At 39.8% G+C, this 17,580-nt stretch overlaps 2 protein-coding genes across 13 annotated transcripts in view; one reads left to right on the top strand and one right to left on the bottom strand.

The window, feature by feature from the left end:
* RB1 (RB transcriptional corepressor 1) overlaps positions 1-8,439 on the top strand; it is a 117,797-nt gene extending 109,358 nt beyond the window's left edge. For 3 of the 4 annotated variants that reach the window (XM_055542110.1, XM_055542109.1, XM_055542112.1), the window contains 3 exons: positions 1,591-1,733; positions 2,247-2,296; positions 6,043-8,439. In XM_055542110.1, the coding sequence (XP_055398085.1) occupies positions 1,591-1,733; positions 2,247-2,296; positions 6,043-6,116 (267 nt within the window). In that variant the 3' untranslated portion in view covers positions 6,117-8,439. Of the gene's footprint in view, positions 1-1,590; positions 1,734-2,246; positions 2,297-6,011 lie in introns of all 4 variants that reach the window. The other variant, XM_055542113.1, reaches the window with a different exon arrangement.
* Positions 8,440-11,187: 2,748 nt separating this feature from the next.
* RCBTB2 (RCC1 and BTB domain containing protein 2) overlaps positions 11,188-17,580 on the bottom strand; it is a 42,910-nt gene continuing 36,517 nt past the window's right edge. For all 9 annotated transcript variants that reach the window (XM_055542124.1, XM_055542121.1, XM_055542120.1 and 6 more), the window contains one exon: positions 11,188-12,441. In XM_055542124.1, coding sequence (XP_055398099.1) covers positions 12,301-12,441 — 141 coding nt within the window. In that variant the 3' untranslated portion in view covers positions 11,188-12,300. The remainder of the gene's footprint in view (positions 12,442-17,580) is intronic.

Here is a 17,580-nt window from a genome sequence, read left to right on the forward strand (position 1 = left end):
ACATTCAAGGAGACAATTATTGAAAGCTGTTCTAACGTCTGCCTACGCACTGCCCCTCCAATGAAATAACTAGAGAGAGATACATGTTGTATACTAAAAGACCAAATGTTAACATGTGTGTTACAAATGGTAAATGCGAAGACATTTAGCTCAACACAGGCTACAGCTGTCAGGCTTTACAAAGGTGATGGGGACCACATAAATAGGATTGGATCCAGATAAAGTATAGAGTGAAAGAAAGAAAGTGAAGTCGCTCAGTCATGTCCGACTCGGGATTTTCCAGGCAAGAGTACTGGAGTGGGTTGCCATTTCCTTCTCCAGGTGATCTTTGTGACCCAGGGATCGAACCCAGGTCTCCCGCATTGTAGGCAGATGCTTTACCATCTGAGCCACCAGGAAAGTAAAGTATAGAGTAGTGGTCTTCAAACTGTTTTGCTTGCCATAAACTCTGAAAGAGTTGAAAGAATGTTATACATACTTCAATATTTTAAAGCTGATAACTGGAAATCCATTTAATAGCTGTACAGAATTTCATTTCTATCATATTATACATGTGCTCTAAATATATTTTCCATCAAAATCTGGTTTTGCATTTAATTTTTGGAAACTTAGTTTATTTAATTTTTGGTAAATTAGGTAATGAAAATTAGCTTTGCGTAATTAGCAAAGCTAATCCTCAGTGTCAAATCAGTCAAATCAGATTTAACTTCTATTGGAAGGTCTGATTTCATTCTGGAATCCAAATAAGCATGTTAATACACATCACTGAGATAATCACCTCAGTCTCGTTCTGAAATAGATAAGACACGGTTTTTCCGTGTGTTTGTCCTTTGGATAAAATAAGGTATTGTGCCCTCTTCAGCATTTTTTACCAGAGTTTTCTTTACTGTGAAAGGATTCTTCCTCAGGAGATATATAAATCAAAGTATCTCTAATAGTACTTGGAAGGACTCAAATACTTTGATTTTTTTCAATTTTAATTTTTTTTAATATTTATTTTATTTTTATTTTAATATTTTTATTTTTATTTAATTTAATATTTATTTTTTAATATTTAATATTTTATTTTAAACCTTTAAGAGTTAGGAATATCAACAAATACTACATCAATGATGATTTCAAATTTATAAGCTGTATAACTTGTCAGCATGATATTCATAAAGTGAGTCCAAAATTATTCTTCACTAGACACCTCTTATTGAATTCTTGTAACATTTGCTCCAGTTATGCTGTGCTTTAAAAAAAAAAAAAAAAATGTTCCAGAAAGCTCTTCCAGCTTTGCATGCTTCTGAGAAATAGCCCTGGTTTTGTGCTTGAGTAAGTTCTGAAAATGAGGAACCAGGACTTTCGGAGTAGTGGTCAGAGTTGTTGGGAAGACACAGGAGGGTGTGAGAAGAGCGGGTATTTATTGGGGCAGAGTTAGGTGCAGTTAGTCTGATTTTAACATTTTTCATATCTCCCGTTTGGTCCAAAAAAGCAGGAAGTTAAATGCAGATATTACCTCTGCCTGATTTTTGACCCACCTCAAACCTACAATTTGGGGTTGCTAACTACAAAATGATCTAAAATAAAGAATTCCATAATTTGTAGACTTCCGAGAAGTTCCAGAAAATAAATCAAATGGTGTGTAACAGTGACCGTGTGCTCAAAAGAAGTGCTGAAGGAAGCAACCCTCCTAAACCACTGAAAAAACTGCGTTTTGACATCGAAGGATCCGATGAAGCAGATGGAAGGTAGGGACAGTGTTAGCACATGTGTCAGGAGCTGAGCTGGTCGTCGGGAGAACCCAGAGTGGCTGCTCTGCTCCTGGCTTCTGCCAGTCTCTCTCATGCCAATAATATTTTGGAAATTATGAGGCTTGCTCAAAATAAAAGATGTGACTGCATCCCAAAGTTAAAAAAGCACCACGTAAATCTACTGAAATTCATTGAAAATATCAGATGTTTACAAATCTAATCAGGCTTTACAATGCCATGGATAGAATTTTGTTAGTTTTGATTAACATTAGAGTTTAAAATGCTCACTCTTGAAAAACGCTACCCTACTTTATAAGAACCACTGATAAAATATCTAGGCTCATAAATTTATGACATTTGTATTTTAGATGTTTGATTTATAATCCTTTGACAATAAAAGCTATTTACTAAAGAGCATAAATAGTCAATGAAAATGCCATAGTTTTTGGAAATTTGAGTTTTTCATTTATACATATACATATGAAATATTTTGAATTTTTAAATCTGCAGTAAACATCTCCCAGGGGAATCCAAATTTCAACAGAAACTGGCAGAAATGAGTAAGTACTTATTTGAGTAAGTAAGTAAATGAACAATTGTTTACATTGCAAAAAGCCTTTTCATTATAAAAGGATAAATTGATAGAATAACAGACTTTTATGCGTTTAAAATATAATTCAGTCAACAATATGTTATTTACAAGTATCTGTGGATTAAATGTATGATGCAAAGTGCAGGTCATCTTCATCCATCCCAACATCTACTGTGCAGCAGGAAGACCAAGAAGTGAAACCACATCTTCATTACGGATGGCTGTGGCTAGAAAATATTTTGGGATAGCAGAACTATAATGAGGAACTCTCTGAGTGCTGGATATAGGGAGGGTGTTAGAAACTTAGCATATATAAATACCATCAGCCTTACTTAAAGAATAATCTTTTATTCTGCTATTACCGACCTTTCCTAATTTGCAAGTTTTAGAACTGGATTTCAAACAAAAGTTTTCCATTACTAGAAATCAGAATTTTGATAAAGAATACTAAATCATTTTCCAAGTTAGACTGATGTAAGTTTGGAATGTTAGTTCAGTTCAGTCACTCTGTCGTGTCTGACTCTTTGTGACCCCATGGACTGCAACACACCAGGCTTCCCTGTCCATCACCATCTCCCGAAGCTTGCTCACACTCATGTCCATCAAGTTGGTGATGCCATCCAACCATGTCATCCTCTGTTGTCCCCTTCTCCTCCCACCTTCAGTCTTTCCCAGCATCAGGGTCTTTTCCAGTGAATCAGTTCTTCACATCAGGTGGCCAAAGTATTGCAGTTTCAGCTTTAGCATCAGTCCTTCCAGTGAATATTCAGGACTGATCTCCTTTAGGATGGACTGGTTGGATCTCCTTGCAGTCCAAGGGACTCTCAACAGTCTTCTCCAACACCACAGTTCAAAAGCATCGATTCTTTGGCACTCAGCTTTCTTTATGGTCCAACTCTCACATCCATACATGACCACTGGGAAAACCACAGCTTTGACTAGACACACCTTTGTTGGCAAAGTAATGTCTCTGCTTTTCAATATGCTATCTAGGTTGGTCATCACTTTTCTTCCAAGGGGCAAGCGTCTTTTAATTTCATGGCTGCAGCCACCATCTGCAGTGATTTTGGAGCCCAAAAAAATAAAGTCTGTCACTGTTTCCATTGGAATGTTAAGGCAAATGGAATTCTCTCCTAATCTGAGATTGTGAAAGATTAACCCAAGTAGAGTTAGATAGACAGCACATTAAGAAAAAGATCAGGGGACTGCCCTGGTGGTCCTGTGATTGAGACAGCACCTTCTCAATCAATGAGGTCACACCCCTCAAGTGCAGGGGGTGTGGGAGCTAAGATCCCACATGCCTCACAGCCAAAAAACCAAAACATAAAACAGAAACAATAACAAATTCAATAAAGACTTTTAAAACTGGTCCACATTAAAAAAAAAAAAAAAAAGGAAAAAGATCAGTGTACATAAATTGTTTGTTGTTGTTTAGTTGCCAAGTCATGTCTGACACTTTGAGCCTACCAGGCTCCTCTGTCCATGGAATTCTCCAGGCAGGAATCCTGGACTGGGTTGCCATTTCCTCCTCCAGGGAATCTTCCCAACCAAGGGATCGAACCGGGGTCTCCTGCATTGGCAGATGAGTTCTTGACCACTGAGGCACCAGGAAAGCACAGACTGTTATTGTACTGTCATAGAGAGGTAGGCACAAAATGTCACCAGGAAAAGGTGACATTTCCTGATAATCTGGTGCCAGATCTATTAACAGGAAACAAAGCCAGGGCTTGGAAAGAAGACAAATATTTAAGAGATAATAAGAATTAAAACTGTCATCCTTAGGTCATGGGACATATGGATAAGAACAATACCAATTAAAATGTGACTTTTTAAAAAGAAGCTTTCTCTCAGTACATCTCTGTGTATACTAACATTGAGATACAAAGTTTTTAAAATTACTTTTGATTTTAAACCATTTTTCAATGTATATTATTTGAAGATACTATTGAAACTAAATGTAACAAAAGTTTAAGTTCTTTGCTTATAAATGAATCTCTTTTTGGATTTTACATCAATTAATATACTACTGTTTTTTGTAGCTTTTCCTCCCCAGTGCATGAAAATAGACATGAAGCTTATAACCAAAATCAGGCCTTAAAAACATGTGGAAGCCTTTTGGAGCCCACAGATATGCATTTTAAAAGGAGTAGAAAGATGTAAAAATATGTGTATTTTCTTAGAGAGGAGCTCAGTTGCTCTGGTCAGTCCATTTCACACGGACACACTTAGCAATGACTGTGAATTCCCTCTGCCAGGCTGAAGTTCAGGGCCTTCGTACAGCTAGAAAATGGAGAAGTGGCAGGAGTTTTAACCCATAAGGGTAAGGAATTCTCCAGGTTGCTCCTCAGCTTTCCTCAGAAACAGATCATCACACAGTGCTGGACTGCTCAGAGTAGAAGGACCAGAAGAGGAGACTGAGAGTCACTCTTTCTGTTCTTTACCAAGTGAATGTTCTTTGTGCTTCTTTATAAAGAACTCTTGCCCACCTCTAAAATCAAGTTAAGAATTTTGAAATAATTTAAAAGAAGCTTTCTGTTTTTGTCTATGTTGTAATTAATAATGTATTTTAAAATGTCCACGTCCAAATTAAATGAGCTATAAACTGGACTTAGCTGGTGTTCTGGCCGTTAAGAGTCTGCCTGCCAATGCAGGGGACATAAGTGTGATCCCTGGTCTGAGAAGATCCCACATGGTGAGGAGCAAGGAAGCCCGTGCCCCGCAACTGCTGAGCCCATCCTCTAGAGACCTCGCACCGCAACTAGCAGCCCAGGCACCTAGAGCCTGTGCTCTGCCACACGGGGGCCACTGCGGTGAGAAGCCTGCGCGCTGCAGCTAGAGTGGTCCCCGCTTACTGCAACTGCAGAAAGCCCTCGCAGCAGTAGACCCAGTGCAGCCAAATTAATTCAGAGAAGGCAATGGCACCCCACTCCAGTACTTTTGCCTGGAAAATCCCATGGACAGAGGAGCCTGGTAGGCTGCAGTCCATGGGGTCTCAAAGACTCGGACACGACTGAGCGACTTCACTTTGACTTTTCCCTTTCATGCATTGGAGAAGGAAATGGCAACCCACTCCAGTGTTCTTGCCTGGAGAATCCCAGGGACGGGGGAGCCTGGTGGGCTGCCGTCTATGGGGTCGCATAGAGTCAGACACGACTGAAGCGACTTAGCAGCAGCAGCAGCAGCCAAATTAATTAATTAAATTAAAAAAAAATCAGCTGTGAGCTGACGTGTTTGCAGTACTTGCAGTGCATCTCCAAACACAAGGGAATGCTGAACTTCATGAAGGATAACACTCACCCCAGCAGATTCTGGACCAGCCCAGGATTCTGCTTTGCTCAGATGCCAGACTTAACCACGTCACCTCTAGAGCAGTGCTCTACAAAGTTGGGCACACTTGAGTGTGTGTAAGATCACCTTGTGGAGATACATAAGACAATATTAGAATGCTTATTTATCTTTATCGCATTGATTTTTAATGTTTGGGGTATATGTGTTTTATAATTTATACACATTACATAAATACATACATACTTTAATGGTACATATTTTGGGAGAAAGCTGGCTGATAGGGGTATATGATTTAAAAAACTGGAAAGCACAGCTTGTGAGGTCCTGGGCTCCATCAGTTTGGTGTGAGCGTAACAAATAGGGTAGCCCTTTGCCAACGTACCCCACACCATCAGCGCTGTTAACATTTCTTCATCCTTTTTTTAGCATCTACTCGAACACGAATGCAAAAGCAGAAAATGAATGAGAGCATGGATACCTCAAACAGGGAAGAAAAGTGAGGACCCCACGACCTTGGTGGGGAGCCTACACACGTCCGGCTTCATTGTCTTTGTCTCCTACAGATCTGCTTGTAGGACTCTCCCAGGTTCTGTTTACAGCCACAGTTAGTGAAGAAGATGATACATATCTTTTTGTGGATAGCACAGTTGAGTATTTGTGCAGGGGATTCCTAAGCCACTGGCAACATTGTACTCACTAGAACATGCATTGTTATTGTACAAGATTGAAAATCTTGTGTCTGTCGATCAAATCTTATGTCGATCCTGCCATTGAAAAGCTGTACCAGATGTTTCTATTTCCAAAGTACAGTAAGGCCCCTACGTACAAACCTTCAAGATGTGAACTTTCAAAGATGTGAACAATTGAATCCAGCGAGGAACCAGAACCTGTGCCGTCAGTATCAGGCACGAAGTTGCAGCTCGCCTTCCGTCTCCTGTTGCTGACGACCCTTCAGCTCTGCCGTCTCCCTCCTCCTGTCCCTTCGCCATCAGTAACTCTTCTTGCTGTTCACTCAGTGCCAGCCTGTGTGCCCGCTGTTGTACTGTACTACTGTAGTTTTCAAGGTACTGTACTGTAAGACTGAAAATGTTTTATTTTTATGTGTTTTTTTAATGTATTATTTGTGTGAAAAGTATTATAAGCCTACTATAGTACAGTACTATATAGCCAATGTGTTCGTTGGGTACCTAGGCTAACTTTGTTGGACTTATGAACAAATTGGACTTAAGAACGTGCTCTTGGAATGGAACTCGTTGATACGTAGGGGTCTTACTTAATAATTGTTCTGCTTTACAAATGGTGGCAGGATCCCCCAGGAGTGAGTCTCACAACCTGTGCCTATCCGAGTACTTTGTCTTCTCTTGTGGCACGTATGTGATGTTTGCTGTTATTTTTATTAATTTATATTTATTTTTTTAATTTAACATGAATACCCTTAGAAAATGCGTCTTGTCTTCCAAATGCAATTTGGCTGACTGCCCCCATTCACCCAAATGACCCTGAACTCTTGCGCTAAAACAGATGCTAGAAACTTAGGAGAAAATGATTTTTTTACACATTAGAGTTTAGTTTACTAAAGGAAACTAAATGGGTGTACTGTGTGTTTGTTTTATAAATTTTAGTTTTAAAATGCAAACAGAAAACAAAAGTATAAACCTGAGATACTGTCATACTACTGATATAGGTTTCATACCTCAGGACTTGTAAGAGTTTATTGATCCTTTTCTTTATCCAACTCATGCTTTAAAAATAAAGTTATTAATAGTACTTTTGGTTTTTATACCATTCAGATCACTGAATTCATTAAGTACCTGTCTAGTACTTGGAAAATAAAGTGTTCAACTAGAGCTTTGCTGTCGAGGATCCGGATCCAGTACATCCCAAGGACACTTTTCTGGGTCCCAGAGAATCAAGATACAAAGTAATTTTACTCTACAAACAGACTGTTAACTATAGGAGCCTTAATTTTTTTTCTTAGAGAGCTTCCTAATTGCATTTCACCAATGATTCTCCTCTCCTGAATTTGGGAAGAGGGCTTTTTTTTTTTTCCTGGAATGGTACATGTCTTCCATGTATCTTTTGAACTAGCAGTTGTCTTTTTTTTTTTTTTTTTTTTTTAACTTCAGCATGGTCTTACACTGGCACATTCAAAGCCACATTATTTCTAGGCCACAGTGCAGGTGATGAGAGGTCTTTGGGTTAGGTATTAATGTTTCTCTCTCTGATTTTGTGCAGAAGCTTCAAATTAAAATAGCTACAGTAGAAAAAGAGGCGCTTTCCCCCTCCCCCTGACACCTAAAGGTGTAATTTAAACTATCTTGTGTGATTAACTTATTTAGAGATGGTATAATTTAAAATAGGTGGTATTTAAGGTAGCATCTACTAGCTTTTAGAAAATTACTTTGTTTAAACTGAGAGTTCTTTTTAAAAAGAAATCTGGTCTTATTTGTTAGAAAGCAAAATTTTATTTTGTGCTCAATTAAGTTGCAATTTTATTTTTTGACAGTTATCTTGGTAACACAGGCACTAGAAAGCTTTATCTCACTTCCTCATTCATTTTTGCATGAATATCATACAAATCAGTTAGCTTTTAGGTCAAGGGCTTACCACATTACTGGGTCTTTTGCTAATAAGTTCATGTTAGAATTAGTGTCAGAATTTAAGGAACTTCAGAGATCGTGTATTGAGATTTCTTACATAAGACTTCAGATACTGCTTTATTGCTTTTTGTATTGGTTAAAACTGTACATTTGAAATTGCTACATTACTATTTTCTACAATTAACAATAGTTTGTCTATTTTTCAATAAATTAGTTAAGAGTCTCAGTGGTCCAATGTGGTCTTTGTATTAGGTGCAGTAACAGTCTCTTCTGTATCTAAATTCTCTCCTAGTAGCTCATCTATTCTTAGCATTTGATGGGCTTTGTATGCTGATGAATCCCAAATTTATTTCTCAGCCCTGACCTCTTCATAGAAGTCAGAGCTCTCACTGCCAAAAGAACTCAATTCCTACCCCACCCAGTTTCTCAAAATGTAAACCAAAATCAAACAAACAAAAACACCTTGTTTCTACCCTGGTTTTTCCCCATTTTACTAAACACATACTTGCTCAAGATAAAAACCTGTCTTCTGATAGCTCATGTCTGGACCACTCTTAGAGACTTCTAACTGGTCTCTGCCTCCCTCCTCACCTTTCTACTCCTTGAAGAGTGAAAGTGATCCTTTTAAAGTGAGAAAATACTAGCAAATGAAGCAACTGACAAACAACTAATGTCAAAAATATACAAGCAACTCCTGCAGCTCAATTCCAGAAAAATAAACGACCCAATCAAAAAATGGGCCAAAGAACTAAGCAGACATTTCTCCAAAGAAGACATACAGATGGCTAACAAACACATGAAAAGATGCTCAACATCACTCATTATCAGAGAAATGCAAATCAAAACCACAATGAGGTACCATTTCACGCCAGTCAGAATGGCTGCTATCCAAAAGTCTACAAACAATAAATGCTGGAGAGGGTGTGGAGAAAAGGGAACCCTCTTACACTATTGGTGGGAATGCAAACTGGTACAGCCACTATGGAGAACAGTGTGGAGATTCCTTAAAAAACTGGAAATAGAACTGCCTTATGACCCAGCAATCCCACTGCTGGGCATACACACCGAGGAAACCAGAATTGAAAGAGACACGTGTACCCCAATGTTCATCGCAGCACTGTTTATAATAGCCAGGACCTGGAAGCAACCTAGATGTCCATCAGCAGATGAATGGATAAGAAAGCTGTGGTACATATACACAATGGAGTATTACTCAGCCATTAAAAAGAATACATTTGAATCAGTTCTAATGAGGTGGATGAAACTGGAGCCGATTTATACAAAGTGAAGTAAGCCAGAAAGAAAAACACCAATACAGTATACTAATGCATATATATGGAATTTAGAAAGATGGTAACGATAACCCTGTATGCGAGACAGCAAAAGAGCCACAGATGTATAGAACAGTCTTTTGGACTCTGGGAGAGGGTGAGGGTGGGATGATTTGGGAGAATGGCATTGAAACCTGTATAATATCATGTGTGAAATGAATTGCCAGTCCAGGTTCGATGCAGGATACAGGATGCTTGGGGCTGGTGCACCGGGATGACCCAGAGGGATGGTATGGGGAGGGAGGTGGGAGGGGGTTCAGGATGGGGAACACATGTACACCCGTGGCGGATTCATGTTGATGTATGGCAAAACCAATACAATATTGTAAAGCAATTAGCCTCCAATTAAAATAAATTTAAATTAAAAAATAAAGTGTAAATGGATTGGCCGCGCTCCTCTCCTAGGGGCACTCACACTGGGGGTCACTGCCTCCTCCTCATGCTCACTCTGCTTTGCCCACACTGGCCTTTTTGTCTTGTGATGCCAAGCCCGTCCCTGCCGTGGGCTTTCACATTTGCTGTTCCTTCTGTCCATGAGTGATCTTCCCCCCCAGTTTTGTTTAGCTTGTTTCTTATCTTTCAGGGCTCTCAGCTCAGAAGTCTTCCTTGACACCCAAGCTAAAAATCCTTCCTCTGTACTGTGCCGCTCTCCTTTGAAAGTGTAACAGCATCACCACCATCAGAAATGACCTTACTCAGCTTGCCTATTGCTTGTTTACCCATCCTGGGACCAACCTGACTGGTCTCGCCCACTACTGTAGTTCTAGCATCCAGAAGTCCATATGTGGGGGGCGGGGGGTGGCAGCACAGAAGGTATGTTTTCCAAGTATATGGAAACAAATCGTAGTCTCTCCCTCTCTGGAGGAAATCTAGCTAGAACTCCATCCACCCCTTCTTACTAACATGTACTCTGGCAGAGTGGTGACCCCACTATGGAGCCTCATGAAGGGTAATCTATTTTTCATCCCTAAATAAACTTACCTGTTTTTCTCTCTGGGTGGTCCAATGTTTCCACGAAATGAGTTCATAAAAGAAAAAGGCACTGAGGAACTTCAGAAGACTGTCCAAAAAGGGCAAGAAAGAGGAAGAGAAGGTTCGGGAAGACATTGTAAAACATAAAGGCTTTTGGTCAGTGACAGCAAGCATAGCAGGGTAAGGAGAAGTCGGAAGTGAGTGAAGCCTGTGGACATCTGACTGTGAGAACTGAAGCTGACTGGTAACACCCAAGCCTCGATGTTTCTTTGCTGGAGAGAACAGTAAACCTACCAGAACATTCAGACGCATGGGGTGAGGCTGTTTTAAAATAACCCATACTGTATAGTTCCAAAAATGGGATTCTGCCTTAATTAGAGACATCCGGACTCCTTGGCCTCTACCAGACCAGGTCTGCGAAAACATAAATAAAAACAAACAAGGATTCGAGTGACCTCACCAGTAAAGACCATTCACTCGTAGGTAAGTGGATGAATAGTAATTAAACTGTTTAGAAGTCATCTATGTTTTAGGGTAGGCTTTGCTATGATGCCTTATCTAAGTGACTGCTTTAAAAAATTAGCTTATATGAAACAATCTTGTGTGTATCTAAGAGACATAAGGCTGGTAGAATCTTGCTGCTTCTGATGAATTAAAAAACACACACATTTGTTCTGTTACCTACAAATGAGCACTTTATTATCAAACAGTTCAGCATCAGAACAAGGTTTCTAACTCCAAAAAAGGTTTCTTCACATCGTATCATGTTGTGAAATACAGGTTAGGAGCCTGACGCTGCAGCCTACATCCTGTTTCAGTTTCTCATTCGCAGTTGGGTAACTTGATCTAAAAAGTATAAATTTACCTCATTCTTGCTAGTGCTGCCCATGAAATGTAAGTATTAGTTCCTTTTTGGCTGCTACTTTTATAATCACACTGTGCCAAGTTAAAAGACCTGTTTTGTGGTGACATAAAAGTCAACTACAAGAGAAAACCATTTTTACTTACAGAGGCAAATCTCTTCACACAAAAGTAGAAGGACATGCAATCAGGAAAGGCAAATGAGCCCAGGAATCACACTCACTCACAGACAGCATCTCATACTCAGTAATTTCATACGAGAAATTAATGACTCAGAGTAAGACAGAGAATTAAAATTAGCCCTTGGGTCTTCAACAATTTAATTGCCAAGGCCTTTTGTGAATTCTAATTAACGCTCTAAAGTAGCCACTATTCCTCAGAACAATGTACCATAAAACGGGAACCTCAGTTGTTTTACATCTGTTTTGCCTAAGTTATTCCTGCATCCAGTGTCCCATAAATAAAAGCTGTTCAGGCATAATTAAACTTGATAGTGAGTTGAGTGCCTACTATACGCAAGGCAGTGCGCTGGACGCTGCAAGTGTGCTAGAGGCAGCCCCTGGTCACGCTTATCCGTGTGGCACCAGCCTGTTGAATATGGAAATTTGGCCAGAATAGCATACACTTAGAGCCCTGTACCAAAAGTCTCCAACTTAAGTGACTCGTAAGAGGAAATGGTAAATATATTAAGACATTTCAATTTTTTCCCCTTGAGCTTAGTCCCATCTGAACAGAGCACTTAATGCCTTCTCTTGTAGACTGGATTTCAGAAGGTGTGGAAGACTCACCACCATCCCCTTGTTTTGACAGAACATTTTCAGCCCAAATGTAGCTCATCATCAACACTATTAAGGAGAAGTTATTCTCTGGCTGTTGCACGGAGAGTGGAAACAGTAGAAATTCTTTCCTGCAGGTGAGGGTCAGTTTTTAAAGGCTCCAACTCTGCTTGCTTTGCTGATAAAGTTCTTCAAGAGATCATGGTCCATTTCTGCAAAGCCCGAAGTCTGTGTTACTACAGTCAAATGGTTTATGCAAAACCGGAAACAGAATTCTTCCAAGTCCTAGGGACGACAACAGAAACGTTTTAGCAAATTCGCATATCCTGATGCAATGCAACACAGCACAAAAGTTCCTAAAACACACAGGTGAGGAAAGAGGATTTGACGGCCAACAGAGAAATGCTGGGACAGCAGTACCTAAAGAACAGCTGTAAAACTCTACAGCTGGTGTGAGTCTATGCTTGGAAAAATGTAAGTAACGGAAGCATTCACGTTCATCCACAGTAACCAATACAAAAAACGAGACTTTTTCTTCCCCGAGATAGGCACCGGTGTGTACTGTTCATTCCTCTTTCACTATTTATTCAGAGTACAACACTCTTTTTTGTTTGTGTAATATTTCTTTATTATGTGAATGCATAGAGTAAATTGATTAAGAGATTTTCTTTATGTTGAGCCCAACACTCCTCTTTTATATTCCTCTGGGGCTTAAATAGTTCTACCTGTAAAGAATTTGTGAGGAAAGCGTATGCCATGAAAGAGTCATCTGGGGAACTGCTGCTCTGAGGTCAAGAACAGACCACTGCTCTTTCTCCTTCACAAGAAGACAGGCTGGGATGGTTAGGCTTCATCGGATCACACAGAGCTTCAGTAGTCTGAAGTGGGAAAGTGCTTGGAAGAAATCACAACTTTCTGCTGAGAGAAACTCCACAGATTGGTGATTTCTGCCTTACTGTAATGTACGCCAGGCCAAAAAAAATATATATATAGTCCCAGAGTGATTCCCTTGATTAGATCTGCAAACTTGAGACTCAGAAATCAGGCGGCTGGACACACTTCCAGCCCCAGAGAACTGAGAGCGAAAGGAAGGCCGGCCTGGAGACGCTGACGGCCTCGGGCCCGGGCTGCACAGCCTGCCGCGTCTCCTTCACGTGCTCAGCTCTGCTTGGTGATGAGACCTCCCTTCCTTCCTTCAGATTTAAACCTTCAGATTCCATCTCAGTCTGGCCTCCTCCCACTGCCCTTCCCTAACTTACTTTTTATATCACTATCACCACCTAACAGAACGCATATTGTATTAGTTTATCTATTGCCTCACCACCTGAAAGTGCCATGAGGGCAGAGATTTTGGTCTGTTTTGTTCACTTCTTGGACCCTCAAGTGCCTAGAACGCTGTCAGGCATTTAATGGGCACTCAGTGGATATCTGCTGAGCCAGTGCATAAACACTGCTGATTTTAAAATATGGAGACAATAGAGAATTGTGGTAGAACGTGTGCTTTTGAAATTGGTCCAATCTGGGATTGCATTTCACCTTTAAAATTATTATTAATAGCTTACTAAGAATTTAATCTCTCAGATTCAAGCTCCCTCACTTGTAAATTAGAAAAATAATACCTATATTCTTATCAGGTTCTTTTGAGAATTAAGCACGATATGAACTGTGCTTCGAACAATCCCTGGCTTGTATTAATTATGTATTAAGTACAGTCAAGCATGAGGAATAATTTGCTGAAAAGGTCCATTTCTTTTTTTGTCCATTTCTTGCTTACTAGAGTCAGCAAGTAAGACTACTAGTCACATCAAATGCACTGTTCTTTATAAAAACTTTTATGTGACATATGCACTGAGTCAATTTTATTTGTGGTCTGTTGTGCTAATTTAGGGCACAACAGTTAGTCAGCCTACCTCTACAGGCAAAGTTGGACGTTCATTAAACAGACATTTAGCGAGCACCTACTATGTGTCGGGCACTATCCTAGGCACTAGGGGTCTGGCAGAACAAAGTCCTTGCCATTCCTCAAGGAGCTTGCTTTCTAGAAAACAGAGGGCTGGATGGTAAGCATTCAAATAATTCACATAAATAGGAAATGTGAAGAAGTCTTGCAAATTAAGCCTAGTTCAGAGGGAAGCAGTATGTGCCTGCCATCTCATGATTTGACGCAGTTCACAAGAGTCCAGTATTATTGCCGTGACTGTAACAAACTCTTGAAACCAAGCACATAGCTACTATTTGGCCATGAAGCATTCTGCATGTTGTAAGTGCCCAGAGTATTATTACCTTGATGAAAGACAAATATTCACTATGCTTTTAAATGTCCATGCTTCAAGGCAGGGAAGTTTTTTTTTTTTTTTTAATATTAAGTGAAAAAAACCTAGTATTTAGAGATATACACATAACCTAGGGGAAAAATCAGAAGGAGCTGTATGAAATGTTTGTGTCCTCTGGTTGATGAGGCATTTCCTTCCTCTTACTTTTCGTATTTTCTGAATTTTCTTTAATAAGCATATTATTACTTACATAAGCAGAAAAGAAGTTATAGGCTTTTTTCTGCTCACTGCTAAAATGTCCCTGTTCTTTGACAAAGGAAAGGATATCCTTAAGGAAATTGACTCCAAGGAGTCTGGCCTGTTTCCTCAAGATTTAACTCCAAGACAAGTTTTCTTTATTATCAAAACAATACATGGTCACTATAGAAAATTCAGGAAAAACTAGCAAACATAACAAAATGAAAATCATCTACAATCCCACCAATTCAAAGATAACCACTGACTATATTTTTCAGTCTTTTATTCTATGTAGATAATAAATTTTGGTCTTTTTCAATTTAGCTATTTATACTTAAAATTTTAAAATATTTTTATTTAACAAATATTAAAAAACAGGACCATAGTTTTTCAGTCAGCGATATATCTTGAATGGTATTAACATTGTTGTTGTTCAGTTCAGTTCAGTTCAGTCCCTAAGTCGTGTCTGACTCTTTGCGACCCCAAGGACTGCAGCACGCCAGGCCTCCCTGTCCATCACCAACTCCCGGAGTTCACCCAAACTCATGTCCATTGAGTCGGTAATGCCATCCAACCGTCTCATCCTCTGTTGTCCCCTACTCCTCCTGCCTTCAATCTTTCCCAGCATCAGGGTCTTTTCAAATGAGTCAGCTCTTCGCATCAGGTAGCTAACGTATTGGAGTTTCAGCTTCAACAGTAGTCCTTCCAATGAACACCCAAGGCTGATCTCCTTTAGGATGGACTGATTGAATCTCCTTGCAGTCCAAGGGACTCAAGAGTCCTCCAACACCACAGTTCAAAAGCATCAATTTTTCGGCGCTCAGCTTTCTTTATAGTCCAACTCTCACATCCGTACACAACTACTGGAAAAATCATAGCCTTGACTAGACACACCTTTGTTGGCAAAGTAATATGTCTGCTTTTCGATATGCTGTCTAGGTTGGTCATAACTTTCCTTCCAAGGAGTAAGCGTCTTTTAATTTCATGGCTGCAGTCACCATCTGCAGTGATTTTGGAGCCCAAAAAAATAAAGTCTGCCACTGTTTCCACTGTTTCTCCATCTATTTGCCATGAAGTGATAGGACCGGATGCCATGATCTTAGTTTTATGAATGTTGAGCTTTAAGCCAAGTTTTTCACTCTCCTCTTTCACTTTCATCAAGAGGCTCTTTAGTTCTTCACTTTCTGCCATAAGGGTGGTGTCATCTGCATATCTGAGGTTGTTGTTCAGTTGCTAAGTTGTGTCCAACTCTTTGTGACCCCAAAGACTATACCATTTTTTAAACAATTTTCTCCTACCTTTATGCTGTGTTTATGGTGTTGGAGAAGGCTCTTTTTGGACTACAAGGAGATCAATCCTAAAGGAAATCAGTCCTGAATATTCATTGGAAGGACTGATGCTGAAGCTGAAGCTCCAACCCTTTGGCCACCTGATGCGAAGACTTGACTTATTGGAAAAGACCCTGATGCTGGGAAAGATTGAAGGCAGGAGGAGAAGGAGACGACAGAAGATGAGGTGGTTGGATGGCAACCCCGACTTGATGGATACAAGTTTGAGTAAGCTCTGGGAGTTAGTGATGAACAGGGGGGCCTGGCATGCTGCAGTCCATGGGGTCGCAAAGAGTCAGAAACAACCGAGCGACTGAACTGAGAACTGATATATTTATGCTGAATTTTTAAAATTTTTTTAAATTATAAACAACACTGCAGGAAATGTCTTTGAAGCTAAATCTTTGAATCCATGATTACTTTCTTAAGATAACTTTCTACAAGTGAATTCCTAAAAGAATTAAATTTTTAAAGCTTTTATTACATATTATACCAAACTGCCCCAACTGATTACACTAATTTGCATTCTCCTCAGCAATTTAGGAGAATACCCATTATCCTGAGCCTGTACTATTTCTAAAAATAGATTTCCCTATTGACAACTGAAAAATTATACTTTATTTTCATTCTCAGTTTTCATTTGTTCATAAATCCATTTGGTCCATTTTTTTTCCATCAAACTGCTCATATTATCATTTTTTTAAAGAATTATACATTAACTATGGCAGAAAGTGAAGAGGAACTAAAAAGCCTCTTGATGAAAGTGAAAGAGGAGAGTGAAAAAGTTGGCTTAAAGTTCAACATTCAAAAACTAAGATCATGGCATCCGGTCCCATCACTTCTTGGGAAATAGATGGGGAAACAGTGGAAACAGTGGCAGACTTTATTTTTCTGGGCTCCAAAATCACTGCAGATGGTGACTGCAGCCATGAAATTAAAAGACGCTTACTCCTTGGAAGGAAAGTTATGACCAACCTAGATAGCATATCGAAAAGCAGAGATATTACTTTGCCAACAAAGGTCCATCTAGTCAAGGCTATGTTTTTTCCAGTGGTCATGTATGGATGTGAAAGTTGGACCGTGAAGAAAACAGCACCGAAGAACTGATGCTTTTGAACTGTGGTGTTGGAGAAGACTCTTGCGAGGCCCTTGGACTACAAGGAGATCCAACCAGTCCATCCTAAAAGAGATCAGTCCTGGGTGTTCATTGGAAGGACTGATGTTGAAGCTGAAACTCCAATACTTTGGCCCCTCATGCAGAGCTGACTCACTGGAAAAGACCCTGATGCTGGGAGGGACTGGGGGCAGGAGGAGAAGGGGACGACAGAGGGTGAGACGGCTGGATGGCATCACCGACTTGATGCACATGAGTCTGGGTGAACTCCGGAGTTGGTGATGAACAGTTGTCCCAGTTCATCGGTGCTGTTTTCTTCACGGTCCAACTTTCACATCCATACATGACCACTGGAAAAAACATAGCCTTGACTAGATGGACCTTTGTTGGCAAAGTAATATCTCTGCTTTTCGATATGCTATCTAGGTTGGTCATAACTTTCCTTCCAAGGAGTAAGTGTCTTTTAATTTCA

This window comes from Bubalus kerabau, chromosome 12, assembly GCF_029407905.1.
Source record: "Bubalus kerabau isolate K-KA32 ecotype Philippines breed swamp buffalo chromosome 12, PCC_UOA_SB_1v2, whole genome shotgun sequence".
Taxonomy (NCBI): Eukaryota; Metazoa; Chordata; class Mammalia; order Artiodactyla; family Bovidae; genus Bubalus; species Bubalus kerabau.